At 40.7% G+C, this 21,010-nt stretch overlaps 1 protein-coding gene across 4 annotated transcripts in view; it reads right to left on the bottom strand.

Annotated features, from left to right (window-relative positions):
• The window catches only part of LOC144519913 (RNA-binding motif, single-stranded-interacting protein 3-like), a 137,626-nt gene that overhangs the window by 87,378 nt on the left and 29,238 nt on the right, over window positions 1–21,010 (bottom strand). For all 4 annotated transcript variants that reach the window (XM_078253437.1, XM_078253439.1, XM_078253438.1 and 1 more), the window contains exons 2-3: window positions 15,247–15,431; window positions 5,367–5,425 (exon numbers count right to left, since the gene is read on the bottom strand). In XM_078253437.1, the coding sequence (XP_078109563.1) occupies window positions 5,367–5,425; window positions 15,247–15,431 (244 nt within the window). The remainder of the gene's footprint in view (window positions 1–5,366; window positions 5,426–15,246; window positions 15,432–21,010) is intronic.

A 21,010-nucleotide genomic window follows, 5' to 3' on the forward strand; every position in this document is an offset into this window, starting at 1 on the left:
CTTCTCTTTAGAAAGGGCACATCGCCCAGGGGCACAGACACCGTTCAGAACTCTTTTACCTTTTGTCCTTGTATATCTTTAGCTAATCTATATTTGACCAATTTTCTTTTTTGAACATATGATTTAAGTGCATACATAAAACAGCCCATGCTTGCAGCTGCACGCTATCACAGGTGATTCTTCAAGCTACAAATACAAACTTTTGCTCTGTATTGTTTGTTAGTTCACCCACGTTGGCGCATAAAATGTGACTGAATGGGATTAAATTAGGCTGTCAACTTGCTGCTTGAGTCTGAAGCCATTAATGCAAAGCATCTAATGACTATTAAATCACAGTCCTTAAGTCATATTTTTACTTGCATAATTAGTATGGGCATCACATCTCATTCACTGAACTTTTTTAAAATCTGATTTTGGACAAGATCTAGGAAACATGAACATGGACAGCGGATGCACCGGCAGTTCTGTTTATACTACATTGGGTTTCTGCTTAAACATACATGTACACACCTTTCCAGTCTTTCCATATATTACATATATGAAAAGGCTAAATACTTTGCTCAAAATGTTACACAAACAAGAGTAAGTAGTGTATTTGTATTGTGACTATTTTCAGCTGCGGATTAATACACATTTGGTGTTCTAGTGAGTGTTTATGGAAGAAGTATGTGGGATTGACTCAACATAAACTTCTAACAATAATCTTTCCATGGGATTTGTTAACAATAAGAAAAATTAAGATTTTTGTTTTGTTTTCTTACAGTGATGCTTTAGCTGCTTGCTCTCGCCTCTGCTTGCTTTTTTCTGCGATATTCTTGCTTTACTTCTGTGAGAAACTACGACAAGCAGCTCCAGAATACTTGAAAATTGTATATATATTTCAACATTTATATGACCTCCTCAGTACTGCGTAAGCATGGCCTACCAATAGCACAAGCCTGTACTGCAGTGACTGGAAACGTGGCCCTTAGCTAAAGCTAATTAGCAGCAAGATGTCTCCCTTCTTCACGGACGACAAACTTCAGAAGGTTGCAAACCAAAACCAAAATAAACAGGCTTGAAGTGAATGTGGAAGTGAATGGAATAACACCACTTTACCATGACAAAACAGTGGACAACTGTATGCTAACACACATTTAATTAGCACCAACAATACTACAAAGAAACAGGAGGGCTGTGTACCAGTTAATAAATCTACAAGTGATAGTCCTCCCTTGCACTCTCTTGGTGCAAAGTCTAAGAGTAAATCATTTTCCTGGGAAATGGGAGGACTGAGATTTGTGATATGACCGGTTGGCCTGCATTATCGTCCAGGCAGAGCGACTCTTCAACCCCTGTACTTAGTAGGGAACATCCGTGGACAGCTGCAAAAGGAAGAACTAGCAACAAAACAACTCCCCACAACTAGTGTGCAACAGATACAGTATGCTCTACTGCTGCAGGACCCTGGATCTCCGTCTGATGAACTGGATTATGACTTATCGTCACACAGCAGGGGTAAGGACTGAGAGTAACTCAAAAAGCAAAAGGCAACAGGAAAATATTTAGTAAAAAAAAGGAATGTTCTCTGACTTGGCAAAAGTGTTTCCTCCTCCTTCAGCAGCTGGGGGAAAGGAGTAACGTTGATTAGTGTTGAAAATTAGTGGGGGTGCACTAGTCTAGTAGCTACACTGCTGGCCAGCAACAGCAATGAAAAATATTGTAGGTGTTATGGGTCCAGAGAGTGGTCCCATACGAAAAGATTATGTTGGAACAGTTGGAAAAAGTTGTCAACAGTAGCATCACCTAAGGAATTGTGTATGAAGTGTGTCTGTGTTTGCAATGGTTACTCAAAAGCATCATGTGTGTTACAATTATATTCCAGGATATTGTGTCCTTTCTCTTACACAGATAGTTCTATTTCAGTTTTTGGACCATAATAAAATCTGGTCAGAGTCCATTCAGTTTACAGATATCACACACAATGAACAATTACAAATACACAACATATTTTACAATGTGCATCTCAGATCACATTTTCACTTACTACGACCACTAATTTGTCATTAAAACTGTATACAAGCATTCCTTTTGGCTTTATACTTAAATATGAGCAGGCTAGTCCATATTGTGAACAAATTAAACACAGTATGAAACTTAAAAGCAAACAACTAAATGGTGATATCAAGTAAAGTCAGCGTTTGCTTTTTTTTGGCCAAAGTAAGGTTAGGATAACATTAAAACCTTAGCTTCACAAGCCTAAACTGAAGCAACTTGAACTGTATGTAAATGTGAGTTTCAAACAGTAAGTGAATACAAAGTGTCACGTGAATATGTCTCTTCAGCAGGCCGCCACTCCAAAATGCATAGCGGAAACACTGCAAAAAGAATCCTGCATATCGTGGCAGCACACCCAACTGTGAAAAAGATCATACTGCACATAGGGTCGAAAGATGTTGTAAAGCAACAGTCTGAAGTGCTGAAACGGGACTTTATTGATCTGCTGAACGCAGTCACCTCTCTGAATGCTGATTGAGCAGATTGTTGCCACTCAACTGCATGTACTATCCATTCAGTGCATTTTATTAACAATTTCAACTTTTTCTGGGACTGCAAACATCTTTTTAAGGCAGATAGACTTTTCCTTAGCAAGTCAGGAGTAAAGCTGTTCACCTCAAACCTATTTTACTTCCTACGTCACCCTGTTGCCAAGGACACAAGACATGAGGACTCTAAACAAGAGGAAGACATAACACAGCGTGGCAGAGATCAACCTCAGCCCCCAGCTGAGGAGAGCTTTGACCATGGGACACTCAGAGCTAGGACAAGGAATCTCAACCCCCCTCTACCCTCCTAACCAACACTAACGCCTTTAAGGATCCATCTCCTTTACCACTCCATACCATCATTCTCTCAACTCAACCTTTCGCCCCTTTCCCCCTCCTCCCCCTGTTGGAGTTCACTAACCAGATAAAGGAGCTGGTTAATGCTGGAACCAAATTTACCCACCGCCCTACTCCCAGTGTTTCCCACACATAGACTAATTGATGCGGTGCGCCGCACTATCAACACCGGCCGCCACACATTGCGTTTCGTTATTATTATTATTTTTTAAACGCTATTTAAAGCACGTTCAGCTGCATTTCCTTTCCCTGCTCTCCTCCGTCTCTTTGTCACTTGTGTCTCGCTCACACACACACACACACACACACACACACACACACGCACACAGCTCCTCCCACCGTACGGTGTTTGGCGTTTTTAGCCCCCAATGTCGCCTTCCAGTCAGCGCGGTAATGGTTATGTTTAGGGTTATGGTGAGGGTTAGCTGCCTGTAAGGCGACGTTGGAGGTTTAAAACACCATCAAGCCCACCGTGCACACAGCGTCTGTCTCCATAAAGGAGAGAAGACGGCTGGCAAAATTCACAAGTTCACGAAAGGTTGGTATCTATCTTGTGAACACCTTTACACAATCACACATTCCCAATCACCGACCCGACTCTTAGCAAACAAGCGATTGCGCCTGCTTTAGAAAGTTAACTAGTCACAAGTTTGCGGTAAAATGCAGTTGGGTTGTTAAAGTCAAAACACTATATGTAGCAGCTGTGAATCAAATAAACTTATTATAAATAATGTCATTTTTTACTCTTACACTGAATGTTTGCTGCTTCAATCCAGATGAGTATTGAACAGTATTTTCCGCGACTGAAAAAGGCACGTGTTGAGGATGAGGACCAGCCTGAACCGGAGGTATCAGTCTGAAACAGAGCTGAACAGTCCGACCAGTGTAATTAGTTATGTTATGAATTTGTTTACAATATTTTCAAGCTTCAACCAGTGGAAGACAGGGTCAGGGAGAGAGAGAGATAGATTCGTTAGGCATTGAAGTAGGAGAGGAGGACAGCATCCAACAGCGTGATCCTCCTCAGATTTTGATACTTGATTGATACGAAAATAAGTATTTAAGTATTTAGAGCAAATTACGGTTGGTTTTGGTTTAGTTTGTAAGCATTGTGATATGATCTATAATAAAACATGTTATTTTCCATGTGTAAATCATACTAAAAAAAGAAGCATGATCGTATAGCATAGCATAATTGGCAAACATAATAATCATGAGCTGGAGCACTGAGGCTGTACTGAATCCGTTTTTTTTAAAACTCCATTTCAAGTAACAGCAATAATTTTTTTTTATGAATTTAGAAAATGGAAGAGTAACAGATAATTATCACTAGGTTTATAGAATATTCTGACTTCCCTCCGGCTGTGCGGTAATGATGTCAGGACAGGCATTTCAATATGCTTTTAGAGCTCAGCAAAGCAATATTTGATTATGTGATGCCAAAGCAGGTACTAGATTTGACTAGATTTATATAACTAGCCAGTTAGAAAGATCCAAGAAATAACGAAAGCAAAACAGTTTTCAGGGGACATTCAATAACATTTGGTTTCATTATTATGTTAAAACAGGTAGGACTGCAATCATTTACTCAAAATATCTTATCTGAAGTAATCACAGCAGATGAAGTCTTAGAATTTACATGAACGTTTCTGTCATCGCTATCAATCATACTGACTTTTCCTTCACTCATGCTATTGAAGCTGATGTGCTGATTACAGGCCATTTGTGTCGTTGTCCTAAACCATGTCAGTGTACCTTTGAGTACAGCCCTGGCACTTGAGCAGCAATCATACCGAACACATGCTCGTGTGAGCCTCTTCAAAAGCAGACGACTACAATCATGTTGATTAATGCTTTGTTCAGACCACTCCAACAATCAAGCAGACCCTCATCAGAAGACACTTGAGTGAGCCTCATTCACCACAGAGACTATTTGAAACACATTGTGGCTGTTGTGTGGCGTTCTCTATTTTGACTTGGCCAATGCCAACAATGCCAACAATAACAACATCTTGATTTCAAAAGCTGCTTAACTTTGACTATCATTACGGTGCAATCCTGAAATCATCATCATGGAGAGGTGAAACTAAATAAAGGTACTCTAGCAGTGCATCATTTAAATAGATTAAAGGATGACATGGTCATTATGGGAGTCAATACTGTTGTTATGTATACAGTGTAACATCACACACCCTTACAGTACCACATACGTAAACTCACAATTCTGAGGCAAACAGAAGAACCTTGTGCAACAGCACGCACAGCACGATTGAAGTACTTTGTTTTAATTTGACGTCACACTGTCTGTTGACAGACATTTTAGCCCACTGTTAAAACATTTAGGCATTGATTAATTGGGGATGCAAAAAAGTACTACAGGAAGAGAAATATACAAAAAAACATATCAGAGTTTGTGAAGTCAATTATGACTTTGCAAGTCACACACATAACCACACTGGATAAAGTCAATGGATTCTCACTCACCTTTGCATTGGTTGGTGTTCTTGTCCAGGATGGCCTTTGTTGACACAATCTTCCCATATCTGTAAAAACAACAATTAAATATTCAGATTAGTTGTTATATCAGTTTTGCTATTTTTAACATCTGGAGAAATATTGGTTGTTGTTTGAGTGTTATGGATGTGGCATTGCTCTAGGGTAGTGGTGGCAATGTCTGTAGTGGTCATTCTGTCAGTCCAACACTTTGGTCCTAGAAATATTTCAACAACTTAAAATGTTGTACGGAGATTCGTATTCCCCACAGGTTCAGTTGTAATTATGTTAACTTTTTTATCTATCAGGTAAACATTGTTATTTGTCCACTGTTGGTTTGTGACCAAATACCTGCAAAACTAATGACATTTCCCATCAGCCTTAGCTTTTGCGTTAAGTGCTAATTAGCAAATCTAAACATGCTAACATGCTAAACTGAGATGGTGAACTTGATACACATTATTCTTGCTACTAATCGGCATGTTAGCATTATCATAGTGAGCACGTTGCCTTGCTAGCATTTAGCTCAAAGCACCACTTAAGTAGAACAAAGTAGTGTCGAAATTCAAAAAATGTTACCTCCTCTGTGACAATATTTTCCACAAAGGATTAAATTAAATTGAACAAAGTCTGTTCATAAAACAGTTTCTCGGGGTGTCTGCAAGAGACTCCACATCATCAGTTACATTTTCTATCTATGCTCCTATCCATCCATTCTGTCCGTAGGCCTCAGAACACAGACAGTACTGTCTCATAAATGATGGTAATAACTAGACATCGGTATGGCACCCAATCCTGCTTGGAGGGCCTATAAGAGAGACAAACTCCATACCTCTTTCTATCTGTTCACTGTGCCAACTTTTAATGTCTCTCCGTTTCAATACTTTACTGTCTGTCTTACGTTTGAACCTGTCCCTCTCTCTTTGTCTTCTTCCTTTATTTACCCCTTTATCACTCTTCTATTCTCCAGCTCTCTGTTCTCAGAGAGAAGTTAATAATGTTTCTTATCAGCCCAGTCTTTCAGTCCTCCTGGAAAGAGAGAAAACTGAGAAAGAGGCTGAGAAGGTTTGAGAGGAAAGAAAAGACAGAGAGGAGGGGGGGTGAGGAAAAAGACTCAGACCAGAAAGCTTGGATCCTTGAGATCAGCCTGGATTACTGCCTAGCTCTGTGGATGAGACTTATTAATTAATGTTTTAACACTGCTGCACAATGACAGACTGGCTGAGTGACTATCAAACAGATTGACAGACTGGCTAGCTGACTGGCTGGTGGCCACAGGTGAGGGATGGAAGCATATTCCCTCTTCCCTTTCACAGAAAAAGAGGGAGACAACTAGGAGGGAGACAGAAAGGATAGAGAAATCAAGAGAAGATACAGTATGGGAGGTTACAAGCCGAGAGGGTGAATAAAGCGACGGGAGGAGGAGAGAGACACTCGGAGGAATGAGAAAGAGATGAGGAGAGGGAGAGCAGTCAGTCACAAGATAAAGAGAGACACTGAAGGCGAGGAGGAAGCGAGGTATTCAGGGAGCGATAGGGAGATAGTAAGAGGTGTTTAATAAAGAAGAGATCATTTAGTTGTCACCATCAGGAGAGTCTCTGTCAGCCAACTGCTTCTGTCAGTAAGAAAAAGAGAACAGAGACGAGCTCGCCTGACAGCTTCACATCAAACTCTATTGGGACAGGAGACTTTAGAAATAACGACAGACAAAAGGCTTGAAAAGGCTGCTATCACACATAACACGATAGCTGAGCAGCTTATGATCTTGAAATTGGGAGAGAGAAAATCACTGCTTTTTTCAGACAATGCATAATTTCACAGATTCTTTCTGCAATTTGAGACATTTATAGGGTATTTACAAACCCACCAATTGTGTCAGGCTAAAACCAAATCTGATGTTTGTCTGAGTGTTTTTTTACAAAGTCATGGCTGGTGGTAAACAAGGTCTTTGGCCTGCAATTTGGGGAGCAATCCAACTGTTGCAGATGCAAAAAAACACTGAAAAAACAAGGCAGATCTAATCGCCCACACACATACGCAAAGACAAACACACACATGCAGACGCACATGCGAGGCAACATCGCAGAACAACAACACCAAAGCAGTAATCACACACATTACACACACCATCTGGCAATACCCAGATCTTTGTTGACTTCGGCCTCAGTGTGATTCAAACTTGGTGTGTGTGTGTGTGTGTGTGTGTTTGTGCGTGCATGCATGCATGTGTGTGTGTGCGTGTAAACACCTAGAGTGCATGTGTGAGATCTCATGCACCACTGGTGTTTTGGCAGGTTGTTTTTCCCAGGTTGTTTGTTCGTTTGCGTGTGTGTGTCGGTAAAAAAGAAAGAGTGAGAAAGAAAAAGAGAGATGGACTTGGCTTGACACATTATGAATCTTGAACAAATATGTTTGGAGTGGAAAACAAACAGCGTATATTTAATGTGTGGCTGTGTGTGTGTGTGTGTGTGTGTGTGTGTGTGCGTGCGTGCGTACGTGGCTGTTATCCTCAGATCAATGTGTGTGACGTACAAGTATAAATCCGCCTGTTCATTCTCTAATATAATGTGATAAAAACACAATTAAGCTGGACTGAAAAACAAAGGAAGAGTAGGAGGAGAAAGAGATGACAAAATGGCCTTGGGGAAAATTCAAATTACAACAACACTGCGCCATTCCAAAAAGGTGTCCCCTTCGGGACTTGATTCAGTGGTGAAATTCCATTTTATCCAGACAGCTACAGCAATCTGCTACTGGGGTGAAGAAATGGAAGAAAGTATTGATAATAAATCAGACGATAAAGTAAGGATGTAGAAGAGAGCTTGGAATAAGAGGAGAGGAAAAGTGCAGAATGTCCTGTTCTGTCTTAAAGTCCCAACTGGAGCCCTTTCATTGATCCAGCAGAAGCCGGAGCTAGTTGAAAGAACATCGACCCACACTTGACCCAACGGCTGTGACACATGAGATACACATAAAAAAACTATTCAAATACTTACGACATATTAACAAAAAACTCCAAGGCGCCAGATGGTTAGGGTTAGCACTTCCTTATTCCATTATTCTCCATTGTGCCAAAGAAACAGTAAGTGAATCCGTTGTAAAAGGGATCTGGGTATGTCATTTGTTTCCATTGGATGTAAATCATGACTAAAGAGTCCATTATGGGAGTTAAGTGTGAAGCAACAGTGGAGCAATTTTCCAACATGCTTGACAAAGTGATCTAAACCACAGCAGGATCTGTAGTTCTGTAACCAAACTTGTATCTTCCTTTGATGTATATTGAAAGTTTATTTCCAGTCTGCTCAGTTCATTCCAATAATGTCTGTTATTGTCAGTCCCATCCAGATGACACCACTTGTGTTCCCAATCCTGATTCCCTGGCGTGTTTGTTTTCAGGAGTGAAACCCTTCGAATTTTAAGTTTTTCTTTTTCTTACCCTGCTGAAGTATCTACATTTTGTCCAACATCATAAAGTACATGCCAGGCTTTTCTTTGGCTTTGTAGAAAAGCTACAAAGCCCCACAAAACAGTACTAAGCCATAGAAGACCTTTTAGGACAAGCTACTTGTCTTCTTCAACACATGGAAACTCCTTAGTATTTTTACCAAAACAGAACTTTTTTTTTTTTTTTCCCACCGAGATATGCGATACACAAAGACAGTAAAAAAAAGTGACAGTATTTTCCACACTGTCAAGGTTTAAGGAGGAATGTCAATGTGAAACTCAGTGCACCCAATCTTGGCAGGCTTGACTTGAATTGTGTGCACCTTGGCTGTGTGTGTGTGTGTGTGTGTGTGTGTGTGTGTGTGTGTTAATGACAGTCCTCAGAGGGCCCCCACAGCGTCAGATCTGTGTTTTCATTTGCTTGTGGAGCACTGTCAGTCAATGGATGCTCATCGTTTGATGTCTACTGAAGCACAGTTGCCACACACCAACACACACATCATTTCTACATCTCTCCAGGATGCCTGTGAGTGTATACATACATTATGGATATGTGCATGTTCTCTGAGTTTGTAAGTTGTGCGTGTTGTGTCTCAGGCTGTGTATGTGTTTGAGCGTGTGTGTGTGTGTGTGTGTGTGTGTGTGTGTGTGTGTGTGTGTGTGTGTGTGTGTGCGTGCGCGTGTGTGCGCATGTGTATGCATGTAGGTTGGTCTCTGTGTGTGGTATCCCCTAATTGGGGATCCAATGCAGTTGTCTTGTCTCTTGCACTTCCCTCATTTGTCCCTCTCTCTGCCAGTTAGACTCACACAGTGGGAGGGACTGAAAGAGTTCAGTGCTTCAGAAGTCTTTGAATTCATTCCCCACATGTAGTTTAACATGTTCAGGGGCTATACAGAAATGAAGTCTTGGAGTTTTTCCATGATGAAAAGGCAATGTGCTGTGAATTCAGAAGATTGTGATGTCACTGAAACAACTTCATCTGCCAAAAGGGTTTTTTATTATGTTTTAATCAGTGTCTGCAAGGCCAGTTAGGTGGTGCATTCAGGAATTGGTATTGCATGCTGTAAACTAGTACTGTAAGACCACAAATGTGTGGTCATCATAAGGTAAACAATCACAAGTATAAACAAAACAAAAAAATCTTTAGTTGATTTTTTTAACGGTGGGGTAGAGTGTGAACTTTTGCCATGAAGATTTATGTCAGACCAAAAAGCTGGGTAATACTCTATTTCAAATACATGGAGGGTCAATTGAGTTTAAATGACTTTAATCTCCACTACGTCACTGGCCATAACTCTTCAGAGAGGTGAATACATTCTCCATTTAGGATCCTTAACATAGGATCTTTTTGTCAATGTAGTTAAAGTGAAATTACGTGTGACAACACCAGTGTTGGCAAAAGATCATGACTGTTGACCCTAAGGGTCAGGTTATGCTAGAAAAGAGCTAGTTGGTACTATGTGTTATCCGACCACGTCAGAAGGCAAACGTATTTATAGCTGTTCCAAATGGCCACACTTGAGGCGGGGTGAAAAGCTGACCATTACAGAGAGGAGTGTGATTCCATAATAGCTCAAATGGGGAAAGCAGAGCATGCTTTCAGACTCTTCTGCAGGGCACTTGGCAGGTAACACTGTTAGTGCCTGGCACTCAGTTATAAACACAAAAAGTGACAGAAATAGAAGTGTAACAAACATAGACTGTAAAAAATAATGGACGTGATGTCACCCAGTTAATTGCCAATTAATCTTGGTATTTTGGAGCCAGAATTGACCATATTTGGACAACAGGGTGGAGCTGGAAAGGATGACGCGGCCAAGCCAGTGTTGGTTGTGGTTATAGTCGCGCTGCGCTAAGCTAAATGCTAAAGAGAGAAAAATCGCTGATTTATTGGCAGGTAAATGCGGACCTCCAGGCACTGGCACCATACATCTGCATGTACGGCAGTACAGAAAATCGGCAAACTTTCTTTCAAAATACCAGCTAGCTAGCAATCTAGCGCTAGCTTTGGTTGGCAAGGTGCTACTGAACACTGAACAAGACATTTTTAGGCGACCAAGATGTTCCAATTAACTTTGATGAAGTGAAAACCCACAGCAAGAGGGTCACAGTTAAAGACAAAAAGATGGACAGCACTCACAAACAAGTTCACAGCTATTTTAATGTACACATGGCCATGGTTAGCACTGCTAAGCCTCTGTTATCATTGACAGGTCAGCGTGTAGCCATGCCCCCAAACCATCCCCTGCTTTATCTTCTATAATAATTTACTAAATGAAAATCATGCTGTATTGAAGAAGAATTGAAACTAGCGATTGAGACCATAAACTTGTTAGAAAACTGTTTACCGAGGTAATAAATCAAGTGAGAAGTAGGGTCAACTTCCTATAGACTTCTATAGAAACTGACTTCTTTTTGGAGCCACTGGAGTTGCCCTTTGCTGGAAATGAGATAGAATGCAGGTTTAAGGCACTTTCGCATCAGTTTCACTTTTCATCTCCTGAATTCGCTGCTAGGGAACAGATCAAATATGGGTTAAAAAAAGTTACTAAAATTGTCAAACACAGGTGTCGGGGTAGGCACCTACCAACAACTATTCAAGAAAAAGGTTTAAGCCGTATTACTTAAATTAATTCTTGTCCACAGAGTTTTGCTCATAAGACATAAGATAATTAAAGATGGAATCCGTCTCTGAAATACTAGACAATACATTTTAGGTCAGACAGATATTTCTAGGTTTCAGGTTTCACATCAATCAACTGCTACCAAACATCAAGCACATTCGTTGGGACGCTTTTCAAATTTACATGATTTGGCATTTTCTAACTCAGCTGCTGAGGATTAACGAGAGACTACGAAGTCATTTAGTCTTTTATATAGGTCTTCAGTGATTTCTCCTTTGAGTGGATTTGAGCCGTTAAGTTGTCTGTCCTCATACAACCCCTCCATCAGGAGAAGTAGAGACTAGCAGATAGATAGATAGATAGATAGATAGTGTGTTGAGTCAGTGGAAGCGTGAGAGAGACAGAGACAGTGTCAGTTAAAATGAGAGAGAGAGAAATTGCCCTTGTGCTCTGCTTTAGATTCCGCTCACGTTCTGCTCTGTCCCCAGACGTTAAAAGTGTGTCCATAGTTTGGGCGACCGGGGGAGTGATTGGAAATGTCAGCTGACAACAGCACTTTTCACTGACACTCTGAGAACTGGCACAGAGACAGAGAGAGAGGGGTAGACTGAGGGACAGGGACAAAGAGAGAGAGAAGGATGGAGGGAGGAAATGAGGAGGATGACAGAATGTGAAAGGAGAGGATGGTGCTGGTAGGCAGGTTAGCACACACAAAAAAAGCCACGCTTGGTAACAATAAGGATGAGGACGACATTGAGCTAAAAGTGTGTGTGTGTGTGTGTGTGTGTGTGTGTGTCAAGGGACTGTCCTTCTGTTATTCATGGTAACTATGTGCATGAATAAAATGCCTCTGTGTGTGTTTGTTTGCGCGCATGTCACATCAGTGAGTGACAGGAAACTGCTATTCAGTGTATTTCTGAAAGCCGCAGAGAGTTAGAAAGCCAAGGCAAAGATTGCTGCCCAACAGCACACACAGGCCCCCCTCCCCCACTGACCTTTCCTAAATGTTACTGGCCACTTGGCAAACTGACTGGGCCTCTAATGAAACTTTTATTGGCCCCCATTTTTCACCCTGTTTCTCCAGAACGCCTCCAGGGCTAAGCTGAAATACAACAGGCTTGAACTGCAGCTGACATGCAGAAGGGCAAGGTATGGTGTGTGTGTGTGTGTGTGTGTGTGTGTGTGTGTGTGTGTGTGTTCTTGTTTAACTATATTCGTGGGGTCCAAAAACCGGGAATACAGTATACTTGTGGGGTCCGGACAGCTTTGTGGGGCCAAAATGCTGGACCCCACAACTTCAAAGGGCTGTTTGAGGGTTAAGACTTGGTTTTAGGATTAGGGTTAGAATTAGGTTATGGTTAGGGTGAGAGTGAGGGTAAGGGTTAAGTTTAGGCATTTAGTTGTGATGGTTAAGGTTAGGGTAAGGGGCTAGGGAATGCATTATGTCAATGACGGGTCCCCACAAAGATAGTGAAACGCGCTATGCGTGTGTGTGTGTGTGTGTGTGTGTGTGTGTGTGTGTGTGTGTGCATGCGTGTGTGTGTGTGTGTGTGTGTGTGTGTGTGTGTGTGTGTGTGTGTGTGCTATAGTCTTCACATTTCATTTTAATCCACCTTTTTATGCATTCCAAAATCAGATCAACTAGAAATGCTGATGAGACATTGAAAGCCTTTACCTGCTGAATATTTAGCTCAATATATCATTGTCCAGTTACATTTGATAATATCAGATAATAGCTGGAGGCAAACAGGACTCTCTCTGGAAGAGCTGGTTTATCATTTGCATCATTCACCCATATATTAACAGAAAGATCAGATACGCTCAGCTACTGTATATTGCTGTGAACGTAAGAATACATGCTCACACCCTTTGGTGAAATAACAAGGTTTCAATCAAGTATTTAAGTATTCCTAAGTTATTTAAAAGTCATTTAATGCAAATTACTGAAAATAACAATCCAGTTGGCTAAGATGCGTTAATACTGTATTAAGAAAAATATAATCTGCAGAGTTTAGTTAAAGGTTTCATTCAAAGTTCCATTTTTTTATAATCATACCACAGAAAAAGCTCACATTTATCTAAATCCTCTTTGTATCCAAAATGACGGTAAACAACAAAATCCATCAGAGAAACGACTATACTTTGCTATTTTTAGCATTTTTATCTTTCTAATTCTATTTAAAATCTTTTAAACTCCATCTGTTGAGGGAGATCAAGGGGAATGACTGAAAGCAGCAGAGTGGACCTTGTGGTGAGACCATTTCTGTCTCCCAAGGTGAACTTTCAAACTCAATGTTTTTAGCATTTAAACAGAGAGCAGTCGGGCATTTACAATACAAACTGTGTATAACAATTGCTGCTGCCAAAGCACCTTACCTATCAGAACTTTTTCAGACGTAACCTAGCTGCTGGTGGATAGTGATGAGCCTTCATCAGCCCTACTACAAATCTTGGAGATCGGTTGTAATAAAGCTTCATATTTAAAATTGTGCTGTATCACTTGGTAGCATTGACTATTAACTACTTCTTTTATGGGTTTTTGAGTGGATATGTCCTATATGTAATATAGTATTTAAACAGTACATTTCCAAAACCGGTGGCATATATGTTAAAGACCAGTGTTGGGCAAGTTACTTCCAAAATATAATACATTATAGATTACTAGTTACTGTCATTTGAGAGTAATTCGTTATATTACAATATTACTGTCTCTGAATTGTAATGCTTTACACTACTTTTGCATTACTTTTGAGTTACTTTCATAAAAATAACAGCGGAAGTTTGACTTGGCAGGTAGCTTGTGAATTTCACCACTGGATCAATAAAGTCTCATCTTTATCAACTTTAATACATCATTGATTATTTATAATATTTTGTATAATTAATACGAATATGCAAATTAACTAAAGCTATAAAAATAGAGAAGTAAAACATACAATAGGCAAGTAGGAGAAAATGAAAATACTCTAATTTAATAATTAAAGGTACCTTACAGTTGTATTGAAGTACGGCATAGTTACTTTCCACGGCTGATAAAATGCAATGATATTTACGTGTAGCAAGCCTAAACATTAATTCCCGACATGTTTATATCTGTCAGCAGCCCGGACACACTGCTGTCCGCGCTGACGTAACGTCACCTGTTGGGACACAGAGGTTGTCTGTACCGTCTCTGGTTCTGGCTCTGACCACGGGAACAGTGATGGGACAGCTTGCAGCGTAATAACTCCTGAAAATAATGTCCATCTCGCAAATGTATCTGTCTCTGCAGTCATCTCAACCATCGAATACAGCAACAAGAAATAATACTCACTTTCCTGTGAAGAAATGTTTTGCAGTGTTGGTGAATTCTTAAAAAAACTAAACTAACTAAAACAAAAGTAATGCGTTAAATTAAAGCAAAAAGGAATACATTACTGTAATTGCGTTACCGTTGTAACGCGTTACTCCCAACACTGTTAAAGACTGACGGGATTACATCTTCTGCTGATGGATAAAAGGATGCATGTGTCTGTCCTTGTGCAGCGTGTGTGTGTGCCGATGACCCAGTGCAGAAGGGAGCGGATGGGTTGTGTTTTTTCCTCTGAGGAAGCACAGGGGGGTTTGGGCAGAAAGGTCAAGAGCAAACTGTTGATACTCATTATAAGCTGCTTTTGGACTCACGCAAAACGAATTACCACAAGTAAACTGAACAGAGCAGGAATGAACTGAGCTCAGCTGCACTGAAGGATGCATAATTATGCAGAGCGAGGACATGGTCAGATTAAGCTGAACAGAACAGAACAGAATAGAAGAGACTCACGGCTGGCAGAGTTTGATGAGGTCCTGGTCGGTGGTGGCAGGCGGCAGGCCTCTGATGTACAGGTTGGTCTTACTAAGCTGCTCCACTAGCCCTCCTCCATGACCTCCTCCTCCACCACCACCTCCTCCTCCTGTGGTGCCAGGGCTGGGCGGAGCCATGGGTGGAGGGGGAGGAGCATAGGACTGCTGCAGAGATGGAAAGAGAAAAAGAGGGAGAGGTCACAACATAATATATATATATATATATATATATATATATATATATACACATATATATCTATATCATTTATATAAAAATGTATTTAGTTTTGAAATATATTTTTCTAGCCTTGTATTGTTTTAGCCATTTTTTGTGCCACAATAATTACAGATTTAAAAATGCTAAATTTCTGCCCCTCAGTCCTAACCTGACGCGCCACGTGGTTTGTTACACAGAACCATCTGAGAAGCCTTTATTGGAAACTGTTTGAAAAAGGGCAGGCACTTTCCAGAAATACCTGGCAGATGATTGGATGAACCATCTGTCTATCACGTCCGCAATTGTTGTTTTGTTGCTGCCGTCACACACACCTACAGTAAACTACGCCCGTAGCTGCCAGTAGCTCCTCACCAGACGCTGATTGGTTTGGCAAGCTGGTAGTTGTCAAAAAAGTCACTGTTGTGGTAGTCACAAGCGCATTACTTGAAGCCTGCCAAGATGGATTTTCATGTGATATGTGATATTGCGAGATTCCAGCTGCCGTGCACGGTAACCTCAGTCCTACCCATCAAACACAACATCATCTTTCTACTGAACTCACATCCTTGTGAATAATCTCTTCATGCATCAAGTCCCACACCAATACATTGATTCAACAGGAAGCACATCAAATTAAGGAAGCAGGATGTGTGTAATTAGTAGTGCTCATTATGATCATGGTACCAAGTTTTACTATGGGTGCCTGTGTCAATAACGATAACAAGCTGTGCTGCATCTTAGTAATTTCTCCAGCTTTGATGACAATGCAATAAACATCCCTATTCAGGCAGTGTCAACATCATGATTGGAGTGACCTGTTGTAAGTTACAGGGTTTTTGTGTTATGGAACAGGAAATTTCTCAAGCCACTGGCAGCTTTGTTAAAGATAAAGAGGTTAAAGTGTCGGTGGACAGAAGGCTCTGAGCGTATCTCCTGTCGCTGTTGAGTGTATTTAATTTAAAAGTTGCATCAGCTGTCTTGACAGGTCTTTCAGTCTAAAACTTTATCTTAAAAATGTGATCATTTAACTTGTTCTTTAGTATCCAAGCAGAGTTGGATCAAAACGATAAAAGGAAATCATCAAATCGTCAAATGACATTTTCTTGATACCAGTAATCTTTCTACTTCAATGTAGTGTCAACAATTTCTTGAAACCACAGAATACTACATTGGGCACATTCACTGTGCTCTAAGAAGTTTCTGTCAAGCATCCTGTTATGGGTGCACAAACCAGGCCATCCAGTGTTTAATCCAGGCCATGGCCCTTTATCAATCCTAACTTACTCAAACGTTTCCTATCGGCCTCCACGGTCTAATTACACAGCTCAGTGCTGACTAAATGACTTAATAAGATGACCATTTCTGGCAGGGAAGAAGGGCAGTGTAAGGATTAATGAGTGTTTGGATGATGGGATCAGAGTGCACACTCACCCTTGCCTGCCCGCTGCCTTAGGCAAACTATTAGGTTAAGTTTGGAGGAAGTAAACAAGCCTAATGGCTCATATGACAACAGCGTTCAAAACACTCTTACTGCCTCCTTAATGTTGGGAGCAAAACACTGTCTCAATAAAGAAATCTAGTCTCAGCATTGGTCCCACTGTAGGGAACTGGATGGAATGAGTTTGAGATCCTGCTGCAGTTTGAGATGATCACAGGCCAGTTCCACTGTGTGCCACAATGACAAGTGAGCGAGACAGGGAGAGAGAGTTGAGGCAAGGGAGAGGGACAGGTGAGAGAAGAAGTGTGTGCATTTGGATGTATACTGTATTTGGCGGATGTATGTGCATGTGCGTTGCAATTGCCAGTGAGCGTGTCTGAGCTTTTGTGTGTGTGAGACAGTGTTTGTGATAATGACAGGTTGCCACCACACAGCAATGTAGAGCCTGAGCCAGCTCTGATATTAATCCATTACCTGTACTTCCCTCGATACGCACGCACGCACGCACACACACACACACGCAAGCACGCTGGCAGCTCAGACAGACTGAGCTAACAGGATTCACCACGTGTACAGTAGACATGCAGCAGTAAAAGGAGATGATGCCTGTGGAGTAGTGTCATTTACAGGTCAGTGCCTTACACTAACAGCCCAGAATGAGCCTATACACTTCAACAAAAACATGACAAAGTGCAGAGATGAAAAAAGGCTACACTGGATAATACTTCATTTTAATGGCTGTGACAAATACAACTCTGTATTGCAAGTGAGTCCTAAAACCCTTACATTTGCAGTCTGGTGTTTTTTTCAAGAATATGTCCCAATACTGTGTTTACTGAGAACATTTTGTTTTGTAGGTATTTGGTCATAAACCAAGGTATTGGACACATTCAAAGTTTGACCTTATGATAATACTAAATGAAAAGTTAATGGAACCACAAAGGTATTAAATTTAGTCCTGAGGGGGAACATGAAAGTCTGTGCCAAATTTAATGGCAATCCATTAAAAAGTTGTTGAAATATTTAATTAAAAACCAAAACATGTCCACCTGCTGGTGGTCCTAGAGGAAAAGTCAGAGGATCACCAAAGTCATTAAAATGCATAAGCAATCCATTCAATAGGTATCATGATATTTCACTACAACACAAAAAAATAATCCACCTCCCTATGGCGCTGGAGGAAAAAGTCAAGTATCACCAGAGTCTGTGGGGTTCATCCTCTGGGGACCACTAATGGCCAATAATGTGCACATTCATGGGCCTCAGAGGACCATGCCTAGTGCCATGCTGCTTGCGTTTCTAAAACATCAACGTCAATGTGTTAATATCATTACTGTAAAGAGTGAGAAGAAAAGGTTAACTCTGATATCCTGAAGCTGTATTATTATTAAAGACAGCTTTTTAGTTGCTAGAAAACAGAAGCACTGAGCAAAGCATCATACTCCAAATTCCTCCAGAGGAGCTGCTCAGGGCCCAGCAGTGTGTGGTTTGTACTGAGAGGTGCATGTACGTGTTTGCATGTGGTGATCCTGATAATGAAAACCTTGCTGCTTCAAAGCCTGAACTATTTCGATATAAGCCTTTTAACAATAGGTTTGTTTACCGACCACCTCTGAAAGATAACATGGATAAATGTTTGATGGGAAGTATCAGATACAAATAAAAGACCCCAGGCTGAAATCTGAAATAGAAATATCACCGGAATAAAAGCTTTAACGTCTTTAAGATAAGACACGTTGCACACATGTCAGCACATGCAATATGCGCAAGCAAACATAACCAAACTGGCAGCATTTATTCACACACTCAGTGTCAGCCTTATCTATGCACATTATTTTCATTCCACCATGATTTGGAGCAGAAAAGAGCCTTTCTTCACTCACACATACACACACACTCAGATGTCCAGGTATGCACAAATGTACAACTCCCCTTCCTCTCATTTGCTGACACAACACACACACACACACACACGTGCACACACACACACACACACCTGATCAAAGACCTTGCCCAGGAAACCTCTTTCAGCCAATTTGTGCAGCTGTCAGGGTCGGCCGATAGTGAGCTGTGTATGTAATGTGTCAGAGACTGTGATAGGGAAATCCTTTGAAACATTGAAATCTCTCTCTCTCTCTCTGTCTCTGTCTCTCTCTCTCTCTCTCTCTCTCTCTCTCGCTCACTGTCAAATTCAGCTCCACCTCGCTCAATCTCTTGCTCTTTTCACCTCTATCCTTCCACTTCCCATATACTCGCTCTGTACATCTCCCTCCCTTCTCTCTTTCTCCCAGTTTCTCTCTTTTAAGGATTACTCTGCAGTTGGAGTGTGTGGACTGAAGGCTGCCTCTCAGCTGGTATTGTTGACACACTAAGTACAGTGGAGCAGCTCTCGCAGTGGGAAAAAGGCTCAGAGGCAGCAACACAAACTGTCACACAAAGCAAACACAGTCACTTGCTTTTCGTAGATTTCACGCATGGCTGAGCCTGCGAGCAACACACCACAAAACATTGCTGCGCGGTGTCATACATGCACATGCTGCTGACTACCTAATGAGTTTGTCTGGATAGTAAAATGCAATGCAAACTATTTCAGTTACTTCTTCTCAAGATACTAAAAACATATAAAGCACATGATAAGGATTGAATAAGGTACAATGCAGATATTCCGGAAGGTCGTGGTGGCTCAACACCTTCCTAAGACACTTAACCCTTTGTGTTGTCTTCCATTCGACCATGTACTTGTCGTCCTGAACTTGTCTCTTTTTTTTGACGTTTAATGCTTCTTTTCACTACCATGTATAAACACCACTAACACCAACTTATTACCAGTTTTAATTCCATTCAATTCAATTTTATTTATAGTATCAAATCATAACAAGAGTTATCTCGAGACACTTTACAGATAGAGTGACAGTGGCAAGGAAAAACTCCATTTTAGGAAGAAACCTCGGCAGACCCAGACTCTTGGTAGGCGGTGAACATCTTCCCTCATGTCAGCAATTTCTTTGTTTGTATTATTAAACAACGAGGAAATCCTGTGGGGGAGTGGGGACTCGCCAGGTGTAGAGGCAGCCATGAAGCTAGCGTAAGTTTAGCCCATAGGCCTAGTCTTGATAAATTAGCGTGAGGCTAATGCTTACTTACACGTAAAATGTATCTTTGTTTTTTTTAAAAACACTTTATTAGTATAATAAAAACTAGGCTATAGAGCCGACTGTTGGGTAGGAGATTGAAGGCAGCTGCCGGCTGCCTCTTCCCCGCCGACTGCTGTCGCTTGTGGATGACGTCGACGTTGTGACGTTCATTTTACATTTACTACATTTTTGGAATTCATGGTCAATACACATGAAATTATACCTAATTCTTGAGTTAAAAAAACAGGAATTATTTAGACTCATATTAAATGACGGATAATTACAGAAGGGTATATGTCAACGTTCAGTCTGGTTTTAAATTCTTTTTTTTTCAAATGCAATTTTTTTAAATTTATAAAAACACCCAAAAGTCAAAGAAAGTAGAAATCCTATCTTTTGTTGTACTTGCGAAGCGCGATGTATGGAATCATCCATGTTATTTTTGGGTAATTAAAATATTTCTGATATAGACATTTTGAAAAACGGGGCGAATTTGACCCAAAGAAAACACAAGGGTTAATGTTGTTTTTGTCTTTAATAGATACTGTTATTGACTCCAACAACTTCTCAATTTATATTTCTTTGAAACAACTGCTTTCTTTAGTCTCATTTTGCGTCTTTGGGAAATATGTGGTTCAAAAGGGATTGTGTTGTAGTGTCTACTTGAATGGCTAGTTGGTAAACTACTTTAGCTGGCTAGCTAACCGATACCATGCTAGCCAGCCAGGGTCATGCTAGAGCTCACCAATCACAATAGCTCTCTGAGCTGCTTTCTGTTGTCTCTGTACTGGCCCGTTTACTCACCTGCCATTTTTCTTTCAGGATTGTACATCATTTCATTTAACAAATAGTTAGTAAAGAGGGAAAAAGCTCTCCTAACTAGCAAAGTTGCTACCCATCAGTTGCTTGTTAGCTGGGTCACTTACAAAGTCACACAGTTTAATAAGAAAACATA

Source organism: Sander vitreus, chromosome 6, assembly GCF_031162955.1.
Source record: "Sander vitreus isolate 19-12246 chromosome 6, sanVit1, whole genome shotgun sequence".
Classification (NCBI taxonomy): Eukaryota; Metazoa; Chordata; class Actinopteri; order Perciformes; family Percidae; genus Sander; species Sander vitreus.